Here is a 20,787-nt window from a genome sequence, read left to right as displayed (position 1 = left end):
TTTGAATCCACACATCTACAGTTGGTAAGTTGATATTCTATACTGAGAATATAAGGATATATATGGCAAGCTAAGTACCAGAAGGCAACTGAAAGATACATTAAGCAGTTGAGGGAATCAAATAAGAGATTATTCCTTTGGGTGGGGGGGCTGAACTATCGTTTCCTCATTAATCAACTTAATTTCTTCTTTTTTCAGTGATTCGGGTTTAACTTAAAACTCTAGTTGAAGTAATAATATAAAAACTAAAAGACATGTTCTTGCTTGGCAAGAATGGAGTGCAAGTGGAATATCGCCATTTATCATAGAAAATGGAGTACAAGATACGTCCACAGACATGAATCAGAAGCTCGAGCAATTGAAGTTCCAGAAAGAATAAAACTTGCACAAAGAATAAAATCAGTTCAAGTTGCAATTTGAAGACAGGGATGTAGGTCGAGGAGTTGAGTTGATTGGATTGATGGGTTATCGTAAATTGTTGATTGATGATTCTCACGTCCCTTCCTACTTGGTCTCCTGTGTCAAGTGCTGATATTGTTGGTTGGTATTCTAGCATTTGTTTGATGTTTGATACTGATCTTGAAAGCTTTTTATTCATTCTGCATTCTCTGGATGCTCCAATTCTGCTAAAGATGAATCCAACGTTATCAACTTTAATAGCCAAAAAATGAAAAAAAAAAAAAAATGCATTTGTAAGCCAAGTTATACAATTTTGGTTTCCTTTCAAAATCAGTCTTAATTAGTTTTCTCCCTTTGGCTTCATTTTTGTAATGAAAATCAATTTCAAGGCATCCTTAGTCTAACTTAGCTGGTGAACTAGTTAAGGATGTTTTAATTTCAATACATCCCTACTTTCAAGCACATCTACATATTTTCTTCCCCCCTCTCTCCCCCTCGAGTTTGTTCTAATCGTACCAAAACCATACTTCATTCACTAACTATAATTATATCATGGTTACGTCTTATATTACCTCAAGGGAAAAGGAAACTATTTCAGTAAAATTTAACAATCTTAATTCCCTAACGATCGCACCAAAAGTTCGAGTTCCTTTTGGGTTTCCTTCTTGATCAATAATAACGACACCATTATCGTCATATCATATTATCATTGAATAACTAACATAACCACACACTACTTATCATTTTGAGTGAGCAAAAAGACTGATAAACCAATCAATCGAATCAAACCAAATCAAGATTAGATTTTTGGATTATAAATATTTTCTACCTTTAAAATCAAACCATACATATAACTTTTTAAAATCACCACTAGGGCACTTTAAATGTAACTTGAATTCTCATATCATATGTTTGATGTTTTAGTTTGAATTACTATGAATATCTGTCAAGTCCGATGTAAAAATGTTTACATTATTACATGGGCATACAATATTTTATGATGATATTCTAGATAGTGATACTTTTGGTCGTAATTCTTCTAATGTGGTAGCGGAATAAATCTAAATGAGGTAAAAAAAAAAAAAAAAAAAGGAATAAATGTGAATTGAAATTGGTTTGGATTAGTGGACAAATGGATTCTAAATTAATTAAAGTCAACTAATAGGATTCGATTCTCAAATCAAATCGGTTATAAACAGGAAACAGTGATTTGAAAGTTTAATACCAACATCTAATCTTGATCAGTTTTGAGGTACAGTAAATACTTAAATTGTACGCTAAGTTAAAGATAAGGCCATAAGGGGAAAAATGAAATTCATTCTTAAATATTCCTTGTACACATAATATTTTATTCCTCGAAGGCAATAGGTTTTAGATGCCTCTTGCACCTAGTAGTTTCTTTAAATAGAAGAGCACATTCCAAAGAAGGCTTGTACTTTTTCTCTCTTTTCTTTGCTTTTTGGTTGGCCCTACTTGTTATCAAGAAAAGTCATGCCGGCGCATGAGAGCTTCGAATATAAAACATAAAAAATGGGTGGGTAGAGGGGCTGTGTGTACTGTTTCTGGAAGAGTGGTTGAGAAACCAGAAAATGAAAAGCCTACTTTTTCTTCTCAACTCCTGAAAACAATGGAGTGAGGCATATTGAGTCCCAACCCAATGGATCATCCTTTTCCATGTCGTCATTAAAGTAGAATCCAAGTTAGGTTTTGGTCTGGAATATTGATCTCTTTTTTTTTTCTTTTTCATATTTTCTCACGCTCCAAAATTTACATATGACTTGGTCCCAGTTGGGCAAGTTTTAAAGTGCTCTCCTTGTGACAATTGTCGCTACATGGAAGCTCTACTTGTGTATGTCTTTTTCTCCTTGTGCTCCTTGTCCCCTTCGTCATTCTCTTTTCTCCCCTATATATATACCCCTTTCAACCATCATTATACACCCTGCACTTGCTCTTGTTGCACTCCCATAAGCTGAAGTGTCCATTTCAGGAGAACAATGACCAACGCAAACCCACCTCTCTTGCAACATTATGGAGTTCTTTGCCAACACGGAGAAACTCCTGCAGTTCAGCAACGTGATTGTGGGAACAATGGAGCTGCCATGGAGGAATGCCAGCTGCCATTGATAGATCTTGAGGGCCTGTGGAGTGAGAGTGAAGAGGAGAGGCTGGCCTGCGCATCAGCAATTGGTAGGGCGTCGTCCAAGTGGGGATTCTTCCAAGTGGTGAACCATGGGATCAGGCCTGAGCTGCTGAGTGAGATGAGGAGAGAGCAAGTGAAGTTGTTTGAGACACCATTTGAAAGGAAGGCTGCTTGTCAGCTTCTGGATAATTCATACAGGTGGGGAACTCCAACTGCTACTTGTCTCAAGGAGTTCTCTTGGTCGGAAGCTTTCCACATTCCTCTCACTAAGGTTTCAGAAGAAGCTTGCTATGGAGAATTTTGCTCCCTGAGGTAGGCACCAACTGCAGCAGAAACCAGTTACAGTCAGCAGTATGTGTGTGTAAATAACCAGGGTGAAAAATAATGTTTGTTTGTCTTCTCCTTTACTAACGGAAATACTGGCATACAGGGAAGTGATGCAGGAATTTGCAAAGGCCATGTCAAACCTTGCAAGGTTGCTTGCAGGAGTTCTAGCAGAGAGTTTGGGACACCAGAAGGGAGTGTTTGATGAAATTTGCGACGAAAGCACCTGCTTTCTTCGCTTGAATCGCTACCCTCCCTGTCCAGTATCGCCAGAGGTGTTTGGCTTAGTCCCGCACACTGACAGTGATTTCCTCACAATACTTTACCAGGATGAAGTCGGTGGACTTCAACTCATGAAGGATTCCAAATGGGTAGCTGTTAAACCAAATAAAGACACACTCATTGTCAACATTGGCGATCTTTTTCAGGTAATTGTATGATCGTATAGTTGTTATACTCGGCTGATTTATTGGTCAACATTCAGGGCATAGGTCTAGTTGGCCTTATTTGGCCTTATTCGGCCTTATTCTTGTGCTGCCTCAGACAGTGTCGTGTTGCTTTCCATATAATAACAATAACAACACTTCAATTCAGCCTAACAGTCCTTTTATGTCCTGTGTTGGCACTTTCCTTTTGTCCAACATTCCCCCAAGTCAAACCAAGTTGTAATGGCAGCTATTAATATAAATCATTTGAATAGTCAATATCTTCTCTCCTTCTGATAATTAAATATTGCAGGCGTGGAGCAACAATGAGTACAAAAGTGTAGAGCATCAGGTGATGGCTAATGCAATAAAGGAGAGATACTCAATAGCTTACTTCCTATGCCCCTCATATGATGCTTTCATAGGGAGTTGCAGCGAGCCTACTATTTACAGAAAATTCACTTTTGGAGAGTACAGACAACAAGTTCAAGAAGATGTCAAGAAAACTGGACACAAAGTAGGCCTTCCAAGGTTTCTGCTTCAGACCACACAATAGATCATAAGCATGGTTGTTCAAGACATATAGCACTACATTGAGTTTGTTTGCATTAAGTTTGAAGGAGAAACCTAATCCAACTGGCCCACCATACTTACCATAGTAATTTCAGAGCTCAAACAAGCAAACCAAAGAGAGATCAGAGAATAGAACTGTAAGAATAACATATGTTAGGAAGAAATAATTCTATTTATTGTGTATGACCTCTTAAGAGTTTTTATGCATTCTGTTGCTGGATTTGGAGATAGATAAATAAATAAATAAAGACCAAAACTTTTTCCTCTTTCTTATTTTACCTTTTTTTTTTGGTTGGGGGGATTGTTGTTGTTGGATGTGGTGGAGGGCCTTCTGAGTTTCCAATAGTGATCTACCTTGCAGTTTGGATACAGAAAAGAAATACCTATGCTTAAATCTATGCATGCATGTGAATATTTTGTGTTGACTGTCGTGTCATGTCCAATCATAAATATATAATTAGTTAAATGCACATTGTATTTTCAGGTTTCAGGCTTGGAAAGATGTAAACTATCAATAAGTCCAAAAACACAAACTTTATGTTCTTATCGGACTTTGGCAGGACTGGCACCATCTGTAACAAAATGGAAGACAAATTCAAAGTTGTACCAAGAGCAAAGGTGCCCAAACATGCAGCAGTGAGATCTCCAAAGCCTTAACGCTCATTGGGGAAGATGGACAAAAAGATAATTTGGGTATTCCTGCAATATGATTCTAAGATTCTTGGCAAATAAATGAACCATATACAAAACATAGAACCACGGTATTACCAATCCCAGCTCCATTATTTCTAATACATCTAACATACTGTGGAAAATTACTATGCTTAAACAAGAAGCATCTAAAAGCCAATCTTCAAACAATCATAAGCAAACAGCTTAATCAGCTCAGTATGATTGTTACACCCTAAGGATAAATTTTCCCCTGAAATCCTGAAAAATAGAACCCACCCTAGATTCCTTCTCCTGGAACAGCTGTGCTCAACAGATCTGAGAAAGTTATCAACAAAAAAGTTCAAATGGTTTTCTAAACCTGAACTTAGCTGCTTTCATCCAATGATGATATTATGCCAGCTAGAGAAATACCATTCCATCAAAGTGAGGCATCAGGTCCAAAAATTGTATACAAAATCACGATCTGGACTGATGTGACATTGTCCTTGAAATTCTCTCGTTTGTTTCAAGCCAAACCTTTCAATGAAAGGAGGAAGCAAGTTGAAATGATTAGCTTCTAAAATGTTATATAGAGCCACCAAGATTTTCTTAGTTTCACAGGAAGCCGCTTTTTGGAAGCAGACATGCCATGTAGAAGTGGTCTTAAGATGTATAGCTCCACTGTCACCAAGATACAACTGACCTCTTAAGTAAAGTCCTTGGAGCATTTCACTTGATTTCTTTCTTCTAATTTCATTTTTCTTTTCACACAGACCATTTCTTAAGTGCCCAAGACATCTCAAAATCCCTTTGGAAGTTCAAAATAAACAAAGAGAAATTTACATAACAAATTGACCAGTTTCACCTACAGAATGAGAATGGCATCTATCATACATCAATTGAACAGTGTCATAAATTTGTCATTATCATCACCTTGCATTCAAATGAAGTATGATCCTCACTTTTGAGTAGCCTATGTATCAGCAAGAGAATGCACTTCATAAGAAGTGTTCATCCAATGTCCATCCACAAAGCCAAGCTAACACTTAACCAAAGAAGAGATCCCCATAGTTGTTAAATGCCTAGGACAGGGGCTAGCTGGTAGCCTAGGCCGTTCCCTGTCTCACATGTAAGACACTTCTTGTCAATGCTTCACGTGGCTAAACACATGTTAACATGGCACCAGTTCTATTGCTTGCTTGGACACTCACGAAAGGCTCCACCTTTGTTTAGAATGACACGTATGCATTTTTTTTGTTACACAGCCTATACCTATTTCAAGTCACTGATTTCTTCATGCTTTATTTCCTCATGTTCTTCCACATGCAGAAATGAACTTATAAAAAGGAAAATTTTGCTCATAAATGTATAATACATTAGAAATGATAAATACAATATTGCACATTTATATAGAAATTTTCCTGTGCCTAAAATTTGAGGAGTTGTAGTGTTTATTGCTGCATATGCTTGTCAAAATGGGAAACCTGTCTCCTTATTCACAAACAAGCACCCAATGTAAGATGTAAAATATAGCCTATCAAAAGTTGATTCTCTTGTAACTTAATTAACACTAATTATCCTTTATCAAACAATCTATCACATACAATGAGAATATTGGAGAGAATTTCATCTACTTAAAAAATAAAATAAATAAATAAAATAAAAAATAAAAATAAAAATAAAAATAAAAATAAAAATCATAGACAACTTCACCATCAAGAAACTAATGCTAATAAAATTCCCAGTTCCCAACATACCTATAAAACATGGAAAAGATTACCCATCCTTTGTTTTTTGCAGGTATCACCATGCGGCCTAACCCCAATCACCCTTTCACTTCAAGTTAAAAAAGAGAGTGATCAAATGCAACAATAGTAGTGGCTGACAAACATATTATGACAACCGGATAGAAGAAGCAAGATATCAGAGAGTGATAGAATTCTAAGAAGGAATATTCTAGAGAAAAGATAGAGGAAAAGATTTTAGAGGACTGTGAAAGAATTGTCTTCTTGACTAAAGAATGAGTCTCCATATTTCCGCGGTATATTCCTACAGCTTAAATACTATTACAATTTGTTAAGCATGAGTTGTCAAAACTAATTCTTAACTAATCCTCTCTAACATCCCCCCTCAAACTCAAGGTAGAAAGATTTTCTATCTTGAGTTTGTGTTTGAATTCAATAAACTGAGTTGAGGAAACTGTCTTTGTGAACACATTTGATGGTGAACCTCTACCTCCTTCCGAATGACCTTTTCACGCACAAAATAGAGATCAAGCTCTATGTGCTTTGTTCTTACATGAAGAACAGGATTTGCAGAAAGCAAAACTGTGCTAAGGTTATCACACCAAACCAGGGGAGGCTTAACTAGTGGAAATTGCAACTCGCTCAACAATGACCTTAACCATGTGATTTCAACCACCACACTGCAAGACTTCGACATTCAGCTTCAATACTAAACCTTGAAACAGTATGTTGCTTCTTAGATTGCCAAGATATCAAATTTGGTCACAAAAATACACAATGGCCTTAGGTCGAGCATCTGTCATCGAAATTAGATGCCCAATCAGCATCACAATATCCAACCAAATCAAGGTTGGATGATCTCTTTAAGTGCAAACCATATTGCAAAGTGCCCTGTAAATGTCTCAAGATTCGTTTCACGGCCTTCCAATGCTCTTCTGTAGGATTCTACATAAATTGGCATACTCTATTCACACTGAAGGAGATCTCAGGTCTCATGATGGTCACATACTAAAGAGCCCCCACTGTACTCAGATAACTATGTAAATCCTCCACAAGATCACCATCTCCAACTCTCAATTTTAGACCATTGGGCAGGGGAGTTAATGTAGGTTTGCAATGCACCATTTTTGTCTTTTGTAGCAAGTCTCAAATAAACTTAGTCTAGGATAAATGTAGGCCATTATTAGTATGAGAAACCTGTATACCTAGGAAACAATGCACTTCCCTAAGGTCTTTCAAGGAAAATTCTGAGTTCAATTGAGCTATTAAGGAAGTAATTGCAGCCGTGTCACAACCAGTGACCAAAATGTCATCAACATAGACCAAGACATATGTAGTATAACTAGGAGTGAACCTTAAGAATAGTGACAAGTCAGACTTGATTGACACAAACCCAAAACTCAGCAATGCTTGATGGAGCCTCTCAAATTAGGCTTGTGGGGCTTTTTTCAAGCCGTACAAGGCCTCATGAAGCTTACAAACCAAATCAAGATTTTTTTCATCAATAAACCCCTGTGGTTGTTGCATAAACACCTCCTCTTGCAAATCTCCATTGAGGAACGCATTATTTACATCCAGTTGCTTGACTGCCACCCAATTCCTTGAGAAAGCAATGGTGAGGACAACTCTTATTCTAGAAGGTTTAACGATTGGACTAAAAGTCTCAGTAAAATCAAAGCCAACCTGTTAGTGAAAGCCTTTGGCGACCAATCATGCTTTATACTTTTGAACACTATCATCTGGATTTTCTTTAGTTTTGGAAACCCATTTGCAACTTATAGCCTGTCTACCAGTGGATAAAGGAACTAGTGACCAGATGTTGTTCCTTTGTAATGCATCATACTTAGCCACCATAGCCTTTTTCCACTCATCTTGTTGAAAGGCAGCTGCAACACTCAAAGGTTCTCTTACTGTAGTAATAAAAATTTTGGGTTTAACAATTCCACTCTTTGCTCTAGTAATCATCGGATAAGAATTATCAGCATCCTTGGCAGCTCTCCTAGTCACACCCGCATTTGCAATGAAAGAGACAACATGTTGTACAGGAGTAACAACTGGATTAGAAACAACCTATTGAAGAGCAACAACATAAATAGTGACTTATGCAGGTGTTGTAGTATCAGTACTATTAGGTGCATGTGTGTGAGTGGAAGCAACATTATCCATTTCACTTATTGGCCTAGCTGAAGAAATGGGAGAAGTAAGAGTAGGCAACAATGTTGGAGACAATATTGGAGGAGAGGTTGAAGGAGAAAAATGAGAAGTAGAAGGGGAAACAGTAGAAGGTAAATGAGATGAAGCTTGAGTAGATTTAGAATAAGGAAATGAGGTTTCATTAAAAATGGCATCACGGCTAATATAGACTCAACCATTAGAGGACATACATTTGTAACCCTTGTGATTTAGACTATAGCCAAGAAAAGTGCATTCTTCACTCCTATATTGAAGTTTACGGGTGTCATAGGGATGTAAGTCAGGAAAATAGGAGCAGCCAAAGACTTTGAGGAAAGAATAGTCAAGTATGGACTTGAACAAGACTTCAATGGGACATTTGTTATGAAGTACTGCAGTGGAAAGCCTATTTGATATATAAACAACAGTCCTAAATGATCCATCCCAAAATTTAAGGGGAAGACAAGCTACATGAAGGAGAGTTAAACCATGTTCAACTATGGTCCTATGCTTACGTTCAGCAACACTATTTTGTTGTTAAGTATGTGGACAAGAAACACGGTGCACAATGCCATTTGCAGCAAGATAAGATTGAAAGGCACAAAATTAACCCCCCGCTCCCCCAGTTTGTTTGCAAGGACTTGATTTTTGAATCAAATTGCAACTCCACCTGAGTTTTGAAGTTTACAATGGTTTTGATAGCTTCAAATTTATTTCCAAGTAAAAATATCCAAGAAAATCATGAAAAAACATCCACAAAGTGAATATAATACATATATCCACTATTAGATAATACCAAGGTTGGACCCCATAAATCTGAATGAATTAACTCAAGGGGTTTGGTATAAACTGTATGAGACAAAGAAAAAGGAAACCTATGTATTTACAAGATGAACAAAAGTTGGAGTCCATTTTATTTATATTGGCAACACTACATTTAGACATAACATTTTAAATTGTTGCAACCGAAGGATGACCCAATCTTCTATGCCACAAATCAAAGGTAGATGACAAAGAAGTTATACAAACTTTAGAAGAAAAGGAACTAGCAACAACAGAAGGAGACTTCGATAAGCTTTGAGCTAGTTTGAGAGCAAGATGTGAGGAGTCAAAAGCATACAATCCATCTCTCTCAACCATTAGAACAGCTTTGGTTACCTGATCTTTGACAAAACAAGAATCAAAATGAAATTCAAAAAATATTTTATCATCCTCTGCAAATTTGGAAACTGACAAGAGATTTTTGGTAATGAAAGGTACATGAAGGAAGTGATTAAGTAAAAGAGGTTTAGATGAAAAAGGAGATTAGAATTCAGATTGGCCAATATGCTTAATGGACAAAACTGTTCCATTTCCAACATGAACCTGATCTTGCCCAGTAAACTCAACACTTTTTATCAGATTTGCAGGATTAGATGTCACATGGTTTGAAGCTCTAAAGTCTGGATACCAATTGTCATCACCAAAGACTTCAAGAGTTGGGATAACACCATTTACTTGGGGTGAAAAGTTGTAATAAGCCCGAAGAGAAGGGTTCTTGCTAGATAGATTCTATGATACCTAGAAAGTATGGTCAAACTTGTAATAGCACTATGCTACTACATGACCTATTTTACCACACAGTTGGCATATCGGTTTCTCGTTCTTATTGCCAGAGTTCGAAGGAGGTCTTGCTTGCAAACCACCTCTGTTTCCTCTACCATGAAGCCCCCTCTGACCTTTGTTGCTTCTTGCATTGCCATTCCAATTGAATCCACGGCCACCATTGAAGCCTCCTCTACAACCAAAGTCTCCACCTCATCCAAAACCACCATTGTAACTTGAATGACTACCTTGAGAGTTAGTGGCATAATAATCCTGCTTAAAACGATTCCATTTTTCTCCAATGCTAGGACTTGCAACATGAGCAAAAGGAGAGGAGTCAAGAGAACTGTTGTTCTTCTCAACTCTAGATTCATGAGCCATCAAGAGAGCTTCAATTTTTTCAACTGAAAAACCATCATTCCTCAAAGTGACTAAAGTAAAGAAAGATTCATAATCACTAGGTAAACCATCAAGAATTGCTTCAACATGATCTTTGGTTGACAAAGAAACACCAACAGACACAAGTGAATCAACACAAACCTTGATCTTCACAAGGTATTCATCAATTGTTGAACCTCCCTTCTTGGTATGTTAAAGTTGATTCTTGAACTGCTTCGACTTGGCTCGAGTCTGAGATGCAAAATATTGTTGTAATTGTCCCTAAAGAAGAAAGGATGTATCATAGCCAACTAGTCAAGGAAGAATCGACTCAGAAACAGATGAGACAAGCCAAGAGAGCAGTAGTTGATCATGTTGTTCCCACTCAAGGAATTCTTTAGTTGCTTTTCCAAATCTTGCATCTTCTCTGGTGAGAAATTGAACTGGTACTTCATCCTCACTGAACACAAACTTCTGTAGCCCATAGCCTCGAATCACAGAGACGATCTACTGTTTCCAAATCAAGAAATTCTTGTTGTCAAGCTTCACGGACAATGAGTGATTGAAGCTAATTTGAACAAAACAAGTGGATGACAAAGGATTTGGGTTCGCTATTGCAGGACTGATATTGACCTCCATTGAAGAAGATCCTTGCTCTGATACCATGATAGAATTCTAAGAAGGAATATTCTAGAGAAAAGATAGAGGGAAAGATTTTCGAGTACTATGAAAGAATTGTCTTCTTGATTGAAGAATGAGTCTTTGTATTTCCTCTGTATATTTCTACAGCTTAAATACTATTACAATTTGTTAAGCATGAGCTATCAAAACTAATTCTTAACTAATCCTCTTTAACAGAGAGATCAAGAGTGACAGAGAGAGAGGAAGCAAGGCTAAGGAAAGGAGAGGGGAAGAGGCAAAGGGAGAGGGAGAGAGGGGTGATATTTACTAGGGCTTAGAAACAGGGAGGGAGAAGGAAAGGAAGAGACTAAGAATGAGAGAGAGAGAGAGAGAGAGAGAGAGAGGGGGGGGGGTAATGTTTACGTGCACCTAGAAAAGGGGGAGGAATAAAGCAAGAATAAGAGAGCAAGAGAGCAAGAATGAGACAAAGGCAACATTTACTTGTGCCTAGAGAGGGGGAAGATGAAAAAGGGAGAGAGTAAGAGCAAGAATGAGAGAGAGGTAATATTTACTTGGGCCCAAAAAGGGCAGAGAGGGAAAGGAATAGAGAGAGAGCAAGAATCAGAGAGAGAGAGAGAGAGAGGAAGAGAATAATTACTTGCAACTTGATCTCAAACCTTTACTTTTTGCCCATCTCCTCTCCTTTCTATAAGAGGTAAAGACTCAATTTATTTGATATTTTTTTTTTAAGAGAGATGAAATATTTATTCAGCCTTGATTTAGAACCTTTTATTGTTCTTTTTCCTTCTATTGCCCATTTCTAGAACAAGTAAAGAATCAACATTATTTGATTATATATATATATATATATAGATAGATAGATAGATAGATAGATAGATAGATTTCATTATACATCCTAATTAAGAATACTTGTCTATTGGCTTGTTTTCTACAAACCATGCTTAGGAATTGCACCTTTGCACACCTTAGAATTTACCCAGTTCTTTTCAAGTTATTGTAAGCAATGAAATAGTAACAATGCTTTAGTCTTGTCAGGTCTTTTGCTTAAATATTAATTACTTGCAAAATAGATCATCACAATACTAAGTTAAATGGGGGATCACCACCCACATGTCAAAAAAGAGGAAGACATAATCACATACCAAGGTGGGAGGCAGGTGGACTGTTAGGACTCACTATGCCTAGGTAGGAGGGTCACCTCCTCACTTCACTAGCTAGTTGTCTTTGGTCTAACATGGAAAGGTTACCTCTATCCCTAGAATAACACTTGTCCATGGGGATTACCTACCCACCTAACCCATAAGCAAAGCACCTTCAATGAGTACCTCACCCCACCTTCCCTAGGAGAGTGCTCATTCATGTTAGCACCTTCTCTAAGAGGGCCACGAAGGGGACCCATGCACATTCAGCAATTACCTCTCTATACCATTCCATGAGGGTGAGCTCAACCCTCCTGCTAGTGATTACATAAGTTTGTTTGAGGGTCTTGGTTTAACAATTAGAATTGGAGGCTCACTAACATAAGAAGATTCCAAGCACTCGCAAGTTCGCTTCAACTAGATTGCGAGAGAGGGGTGTCCACCATACCACCATGAGACATATGCCACCTTTAACGCATTTCAAATCAATAAGGCCATTAGCTAGCATTGTGGAATTATAAAATCAAAGCGCACACACACACACACACACACACACACATATATATATAAAGTCCACCCTAGAGATTCTTTAAGAATTATTAAGGCACCTCCACTTTCCAACCCCTTCGTCTTTGCCAACTTACTCATCACTCCACTCTACATTCTATAAATAAAAAAAGAGGTAAATCATTGTTTAATTTCTATAAAATGGGTTAAAAGGATTTCTAGACTACAACTAATTAGGATTTTTGAGTGTTTAGGGACTAGATTGAAGGTACAAAAGGATTTAGGTTTGAGAAAGTATGTCTTTGAGTTTGTTTAAGAAATCCCAGTTGCTTGTGACCTCAAACCATGATGAAGCAATCAGGTCTTTTATAAATTCAACCAAAAACCCATATCAAACTCTAATCTCATTCTAAATTAAGGAACCCTTCTTCATAGATTCTCAAAAACCATTCAAAAGCAATATTGACCAATAGAAAATAAAAATAAAAAAACTAAATAAGACTCAAATTCTTTATGGAAGAATGTTTTTGAAGATAAGAAGTTAATTGAATTAGAGCTCTTAAAATTAAAAAGTTTAGCAAAATAAGAATCTCCTAGAAATTTACAAAAAAAAAAAAAAAAAAAAATACTTTAACAAAGGTAATGAATGACCAAGTAAAATGAGAAGTTGTTTAACCACCTTATCATTCATTGTGGGGGTAGATTATTGTTTGTGGGCTTTGATTTTTACTATTTTTTGTATTTTTTGGATCTTACCTCTCTTGATGAGTAGATTATACTACATTGGCATAAGATGTCGAGTGGCAAGCATTAGCACAAAGTGACAAAAGCATCACCATTAACGACACCCTAGAGAGTGCAATAGTGACTAACCAACAAATCCTATTCTACCACTAGAAATGCCTGATTTAGTATTTACAATATCTTGCCTATCATATGTACTTCCTTTTTGCAAGAACTTGGTACAATTGCACTAGACAAACTAAAATTATCATAAAATCAAGGATAAACATGTGAAATTTATTTCCACCATGCAAATTCAAGATGTTCTAATAACTAGTTGACCTTTTTGGCTTACCTCGGTTTATGGTCCCAACAAGTCCTTTTTAGCCTAACTTTTCCAAATTGGTGTGTCAAGGAGGGAAGGGGGATTTTAATGTTATAAGAAGAATCTTTGAAAAATTGGGTGTATCCAGAATAACTCATAGCATGAGTGATTTTGACAAATTAATAAATGAAGTGAATTAATAGACCCTCCTCTCAAAAATGCATCTTTCATTTGGTCAAATATGCAAGAAATCCCTATTTATAAGAGGTTAGATAGATTTTTATACTCAAATAAATGGGAGCAAAGGTTTCCTCAAAATCTCTAATGTGCTCTCCCCAAATTGACCTTAGATCATCACCCAATCCTCCTAGACAACAATCCATTTAAGTGGGGTCCGACTTTATTTAGGTTTGAAAATATGTGCTTGTTCCACCCTAATTTCAAGGAAAGATTTAGTTTTAGATGGAGTGAGTGTCAAGTTAATAGATGGGAAGATTATGTTCATGAAGAAGCTACAATTTGTCAAATCAAAGCTAAAAGAATGGAATAAGGTGTCCTTCGGAAATTTAAAGAAGAAAAAAAAAGTATTCATACAGACATTACCATTGATGCTAGTGAGTAGGAGGGGAATATGACTCCTGAGCAATTAGCTTTGAGTGCCTTAAGAAAGGGGGAGGTTGAGGAGTTATTGTTAAAGGAAGAGGTGTATTGGAGACAAAAATCTAGGGTTCAATGGACAAAATAAGAGGATTACAATTCTAAATTTTTCCACAAGGTGGCTAATAGTAGGCGAAATAGGAAATTCATAAAATCCTTAGGGTCTAAAGAGGGAGAAATTCTAGATAACATTTAAAAAAACAGTAATACTCCAAGCCACTTGGTGCTTCTTGGAGGATAGAATGATTGAATTGGTCTCCCATTGCAACAAAGTGCTATTTGATTGGATCAACCTTTTTCAACAAAGGAGGTTCACAATGCCATTTTCCAATTAGACAAGGAAAAGGCCCCTGAACCTGATGGTTTTTCCTTTGCTATGTTCAAGAGTGTTGGGATGTGATTAAGGAGGATCTACTAAGGGTGTTATCAAAGTTACATAATAATGAGGTTATCAACCAAAGCACCAATGAAACTTTCATTGTCCTTGTGTCAAAAAAGAAACAAACCAATAAATTTTGAATTTCATACCTATAAGCCTAGTCACGATTCCGCAGTTTTGATTGCTAATCATATCTAAGGTCTTATCAAGGCAAATCCAAAGAGTCCTCCACGAAATCATACACATTTCCTAAGGAGCCTTTGTTGAGGGTAGATAAATTTTGGATGCAATTTTGATTGCTAATCAAATAGTGGATGAGAAAAAATTTTCAGGAAAGGGATGTGGTAGTTTTCAAAATGGATTTTGAGAAGGCATGTGATCATGTGGATTGGGGTTTTCTAGATCATGTACTAGAGTAAAAAGGGTTTATCACAAAATGGAGATCTTAGATGAGGAGTTATTTGTCCTCAACAAGTTTTTCAATCTTGGTGAATGGAAAGGCCAAAGGATAGGTCAAGGCAACCAAAGGTTTAAGACAAGGAAATCCTCTTTCCCCGTTTCTTTTTACTATAACAACTAATGTATTAAGTGGGATGATGTTGAGAGCTAAGGAGAGTGGACTTTTAGAGGGATTCCTAGTGAGTAGGAATAGGTTTAAAGTATCTCATTTACAATTTGTAACTGATACCATCTTTTTCTCTAGAGCTTCTATTGAAGATCTACGAAACCTTAAACTAATCCTATTAGTTTTTGAGAACATATCAAGGTTAAATATCAATTTAGACAAGACCACTCTAGCTAGAATTAACACAAGTCAGGATTTGATACTAGGTCGGCATCAATTCTTGAATGCAAAGTCTCAAATTGACCTTTAACTCACTTGGGTCTTCCATTGGGGGTAATCCAAAGGCAGTTGCATTATGGGATCCAATTATTAACGGGGTCTTAAGGAGACTAGATGGATTTAAAAGGGCCTTTTTATCTCTAAGGGGTAGAATTACTCTAATTCAATCATGCTTATCCCACATCCCTAACTATTTCTTATCTCTTTCCAAGGTTTCAGTATCAATAGTGTCTAAGACTGAGAAATTGCACAGAGATTTTCTTTGGTTGGGAGTTGGGAAGGGTAAGAAAGATTATCTCATTAGTTAGGATTTAGTGTTTAAGCATAAAGAGTATGGAGGTTTAGGACTTGGGTTGATCTCTCTAAGGCATCATGCTCTCTTAGGGAAATGGCTTTGAAGGCTCCTTAGGGAAAGTTCTGACCTTTAGCATCAGTTATTTTAAGCATTTACTGTACACATCCTGATGGATGGGAAGCCAACATTATAGAAAAGAACAGCAAAACAGCTACAAGTCTCAAGCATATGACTAGGACATGTATAAATCAAAGAAACGCTACACAATTCGAGGGAATCAAAGCATATGCTCCTCATTTTACTAGTCAGTCTACAGCATGATTAGCTAGTGTGAAGACCACGAGAAAGAAAATCCTAAGTTTTATTAACCACTTCTAAAATTTGGTGAGCCCACCATCATAATTGGATGGGCCTTTCTCCAATTTAGATACCCAAGAGCTCTTCTTTAATCTCCAACCCAAGCCCAGTCAATTTGGAGAAAGCAGGTACCAACTCACCCCTGTGTTCTTTGATGACTTCCCCAACATCCAACTCCCAAAGCAAAGCCATCAAAATTTTGCTTAAAGCCACAAATGGGAGGAGGATTAACCTGCAAATGCTAGACTCCCTCCTCTCTTTGGTTACCCATACATGAAGCCTTCTAATCTAAAGGTATGATGCTCAGTAGAGGACCAAGCAGTATCTCACAAATCCAAGAACATGACAAAAAGAAGAACCTCTCTGACATATCCTCTATAAAACTCTTCTAATCCTTAAAAAATCGGGAAATTTCTTCCCAGCCATATCTAAATTAAAGCAAAGAAAGTACACTGCCAAACATTCTACTACAATCTCCTTGAAAGGAAGTAACAACAAACTTTAAATATCCTCTGGGAGTCATCCAGTGCATGTTATTCCAAAAGTTTAAATAAGCATATTCATGTGTTTCTTGTAAATTTAGTTTGAATTTAAAGAATAAATTACTTATTTTGATTAGAGCTCAACATTAAAAATTGATTTAAGTTATTGGATTAGTGGGGCATTTAGCAAGTTAAGGATCACTATAGTAAGCAAGAGACACATGCATATATATACAAACAAATCAGCAACTTGATAAGAGTCAGCAGCCATATATCTCCTGCTCTTTGAAACTTCAGTCCTTGGAGATGTTTTATTTCCAACATATTTACATACATAAATCAGTATTTCATATATCAGCTCAGAATTTTCTGTATATGGCACTATCCCAGAACAAGATTATACACAATACATCCTTGAGCAAAAGTTACAGACCATGAGCAGAAGGGGGAAATATGCACCTGGGGAATATGATGTGCAGCAGGCATGAGATTAACTTCAAAAGAGCAGATGATAAGTGTGCAAAGGTTGGCAAAGTATGTTGCATTCTCAGTTTCCTGCTTCACCACATTGTAGTGCTCTTTGTCATAAGATATGGATGTTTCATTCAATCAAGGAACACCGCTACCTTGTCTTTGAGACTGCTCTTCTTCTTTGTCAAGGGGACCACCATTTCTTCTTGACATTGTTTTTTGAACTCATGGACAAATTTCACATCCTCAGTAACAAATGCAAACTGCTTTTTCTCCTCTAGGGGTTTCTTGAGCAAGGGACCCAAAAACAGGTCCAACATGTCTTGAGCAGGATCACCAGTTCTGCTGGGATTGCTGACAATTCCATCACCTGCTGAAATCATAGTCAACTTGTGAGAAGTTACTGCATCTTGTGCAGGTAATCTCCTATTACTTTGTGCAGCATTGAGAGAACCCCCTGCCTCATTCCTATAAAAGTCTGTAGCTGGAAATTGGCTTTCCAGTTCACATTCTTTACTATTCAACTTGTGCTGCTCCATAACCTTATCAGCTTTGACATACTGCAAACAAATGATAGCAACTTGAGATTTCTCATATATTACATATATAAATGATGGTGGTCAAGTTGTTTCATCATTTGTTATTGCTTAGGTGTTGTGCTTCCAAAGTGAGGATGTCCTGATTATATAGGAAGGAAAAGCTTGTTTATTTTGGGAAATACAACTCTATGTTAATTTTGGCGTATGAGAAAAGAATGAAACATAATGCTATGTTTGATTCCAAAAAAATACAAAGGAAAGAAAAAAAAAATGTTCAAGGAAAATTGATTTTATCATATTTGGTATCTTCAAATATAATTAAAATTAGTTAGAAACTTATATGGTTTCAAATTATTTTATCTTTCTATAGGAGAGTTAAAATAAGTTAAACGAGTTTGAAGTAGCATACAAAAATAATTTATTGACTTTAAATCTATTTTTTATTTTCCTCCACTTTCTCTTTCCTTCTACTTTTCCTCCCAATTTTCTTTCTTCCACATTTTTTCACAAATTTTCCAAAAACCAAACATAGCTTAAGAATCTTAGATTGGATAGAGCAATCAAAATTGCAGATGAAAAAATGTTTATTATGAATTCCATTTCTGGTCAAGGAGATCCATAGCAAATGGGAGACTATCCTTTGTAAAATTTATTGATGCTTTAGGCTGTCTTTTAGATGGAGGGAATCTCTTTGCTTTCATTTTTCACATGTTCCATCTTTAGTTTGATCCCTGTATGGTTCTTATGTACCTAGGTTGCATCCCTTTAGTGCCTTTTAATTTAATTAATTTCTTACTTACATATTAATCCACATATTCGCACCCTCATGTACAAATTCACATATATTGTGAAAGCTTCCTAGGCCGCTAATATTGCAGGCCTATCTATGATCCCTATTGTGAATGTCAAATATTAAGTTTATAAAGATTAAAAGAGTTGCCTCTCAATCAAAGTTCTATTTTTAATTTTTCTAAAATCTTGTAGAAGGGCAAGATATGCCACTTCTCATGAAATTGTAGATCAATAAGTTTTATATCTCTTTCAATTAATCTCCCTTTTTGAATGACTTCTCACTTTTTTTAATCTTTCTACTACCTAAAACAATTATAAAATGATTAAGTTATATTTAGTTTCAAGCTTCATAAAAGTCCTAAGGAAAGAAAAAAAAAATCAAGAAAAATAAATTTCTCATGTTTGATTTTCATATTAAAAAATATGAAATAAAATTAAATATATTTAAAATTAGTTAAAAATCTATATATTTTCAAATTATTTAATTTTCATATAAAAAATTAAAATAAGTTCAATGAATTGAAAATAATATATAAAATAATTTATTAACTTTAAATATACTTTTTATTTTCCTCCTGTTTTTCCTCCTTATACCCTTTCCCTTACATTTTCAGCAACCAAACATAGGCTTAAATAAATGGAAAGACAAGTTTTTAACATGGGAAAAAGAATTGAAATAAACAACAGTTCTCCAAGTAGGGATAATAGGAAAAGGAAAAGGAAAAGGAAAAGGAAAATCACCTCTTGAGCAATGCTCATGAGATCTTCCACAGTCAATTCCCCTTCATCTTCAGTTGGAGGTGTGATTCCAGCTTCCTTCCTACTTTCAACCCTTGAATTACTCCCTTTCCGTGTTTTTCGACCCTTTTTGGGAGCTGATACCTCAACCGAATCAGTTCCACGCACATCACCACCATGATCCGCATCTTGTAGTTTCAATTTCCTCTTCCTCCTCTTGGTTTCACATTCTGAGGGTAAAATTGACTTCACCTCCAAAGTTTCCTTGGCATCCCGTTCTTCTTGTGTGATCCCGGAATTTGAATTCGATGGCCTGATATCCTTGGATGACGAATGTATTAACTCTCCGTCATCGGACTTGCTTGCAGCCACACCCCGCATCCACGGCGGTAAACGCCTCTTTCTGCTATCATCCATCTTCTTCTTCTTTCTCCGGCCCCTAGGGTTTCAGCAATTGACCTCCTTTGTCTCAACCTCCTGGATTTGATTCGCCTGTGGCTTGTGACATTCCCTCAATCCCCTCCCAATTTAAAACCATGACATTTTTTTTAAAATTTGAAAAATAATTTTGTATGTATCAACCTACATATTCCCATCACGATGCGAATCTTTAATTCAATTCGCAGGCTTGACTTGAAAATGATACAAAATTTGCGGGTCTGGAGTAAGCCCAATCGTATTCATGTTCTGGTCATGCTTGAGTTGAAGCCTTGAATGTGAATGTGGCTGAATCGATATATGATTCATTCCTTCAGATAGTTGTAGATTTTAAGATTTTTTTTTTTTTTTTTTAATAATATTTTTATTAATAAGTTGTAATAATTTTAATATATTCTGCTGTAAATCATTTTGAAAAATAATCAATTTATTATTCATGTAAATGTTGCTCTTATAATAAGATCGTATTAAGAAAATTTGATACAATTACTAGACGGGTTATGCTTGGGTTGATCAAATTTTTTTATAATTTTTTATTTTGACACAATTTATATTTAAAATTTTATATCCTAATTATAACATTTTATAATTTGTTTTGACTTTGGCCAAAGCTAGCTTGACTTGAGATCTTGATTGAGCTTTTAGACAACATAGGTTTCGACGAATGAGTGTTTAGTAAATCAATATAATAATTTAAAGTGACTTAATAATTTATTTTAAGTCATTATGTAAATCAAATATGGTCGATAATAATATAATTTAATAATATGATTTAAAGTCAAAAATAATTTTAAGTAATAAGTAAAAACAATTAATTTATTCTTAGGTCCACATTTTTTTATTTTACTTTTTTATTAATATTTATTATAATTACTTTCATAATCTCTTTTGTCACTGTAAAACCTTTATTGTTATTTTATTTCTTTTATCCTAATTATTAATTTATAAAGATCAATATGTCATTGCGACGATTTAAAATAAATTTTAAGTCAATTTTATTAGACAATTTTAATAATTAAAGTAAGAATTAAGTAATAAGTTGACAATTAATTAATTGATTAATAAACA

The 20,787-nt window shown here is 35.8% G+C and overlaps 2 protein-coding genes across 3 annotated transcripts; one reads left to right on the top strand and one right to left on the bottom strand.

The window, feature by feature from the left end:
• Positions 1-2,082: 2,082 nt before the first annotated feature.
• On the bottom strand, positions 2,083-20,001 carry LOC117923744. 2 transcript variants are annotated; one of them, XR_004652676.1, is made up of 3 exons: positions 19,285-20,001; positions 17,201-17,772; positions 2,083-2,862 (listed from the first exon to the last, which is right to left on the bottom strand). XR_004652676.1 is itself a non-coding variant. In XM_034842182.1 (2 exons), the coding sequence occupies exons 1-2, from the start codon at positions 19,696-19,698 to the stop codon at positions 17,347-17,349; spliced, it is 840 nt and encodes a 279-aa protein (XP_034698073.1). In that variant the 5' UTR covers positions 19,699-20,001; the 3' UTR covers positions 16,970-17,346. The 2 variants fall into 2 exon arrangements, 1 of the variants encoding a protein (XP_034698073.1); XM_034842182.1 differs by lacking the exon at positions 2,083-2,862 and having other exon boundaries at positions 16,970-17,772.
• Positions 2,394-3,860, top strand: LOC117920897 (gibberellin 2-beta-dioxygenase 6-like). Its single transcript, XM_034838589.1, has 3 exons — positions 2,394-2,851; positions 2,970-3,291; positions 3,602-3,860. The coding sequence occupies exons 1-3, from the start codon at positions 2,394-2,396 to the stop codon at positions 3,842-3,844; spliced, it is 1,023 nt and encodes a 340-aa protein (XP_034694480.1). The 3' UTR covers positions 3,845-3,860.
• Positions 20,002-20,787: the final 786 nt, after the last annotated feature.

This window comes from Vitis riparia, chromosome 1 (assembly GCF_004353265.1).
Source record: "Vitis riparia cultivar Riparia Gloire de Montpellier isolate 1030 chromosome 1, EGFV_Vit.rip_1.0, whole genome shotgun sequence".
In the NCBI taxonomy this organism is placed as follows: Eukaryota; Viridiplantae; Streptophyta; class Magnoliopsida; order Vitales; family Vitaceae; genus Vitis; species Vitis riparia.
The sequence above is the reverse complement of the archived record's forward strand: the minus strand, read 5'-3'. Positions and strand labels throughout refer to the sequence as shown.

Excerpts from the sequence above, each read along its gene's own strand:
- LOC117923744 (XM_034842182.1), bottom strand. The coding sequence starts at position 19,698 with ATGGATGATAGCAGAAAGAGGCGTTTACCGCCGTGGATGCGGGGTGTG. Across the intron at positions 17,773-19,284 it reads TCATGAGCATTGCTCAAGAG|TATGTCAAAGCTGATAAGGT; the intron begins GTGATTTTCCTT and ends ATTTGTTTGCAG.
- LOC117920897 (XM_034838589.1), top strand. The coding sequence starts at position 2,394 with ATGACCAACGCAAACCCACCTCTCTTGCAACATTATGGAGTTCTTTGC. Across the intron at positions 2,852-2,969 it reads GGAGAATTTTGCTCCCTGAG|GGAAGTGATGCAGGAATTTG; the intron begins GTAGGCACCAAC and ends ACTGGCATACAG. Across the intron at positions 3,292-3,601 it reads ACATTGGCGATCTTTTTCAG|GCGTGGAGCAACAATGAGTA; the intron begins GTAATTGTATGA and ends TAAATATTGCAG.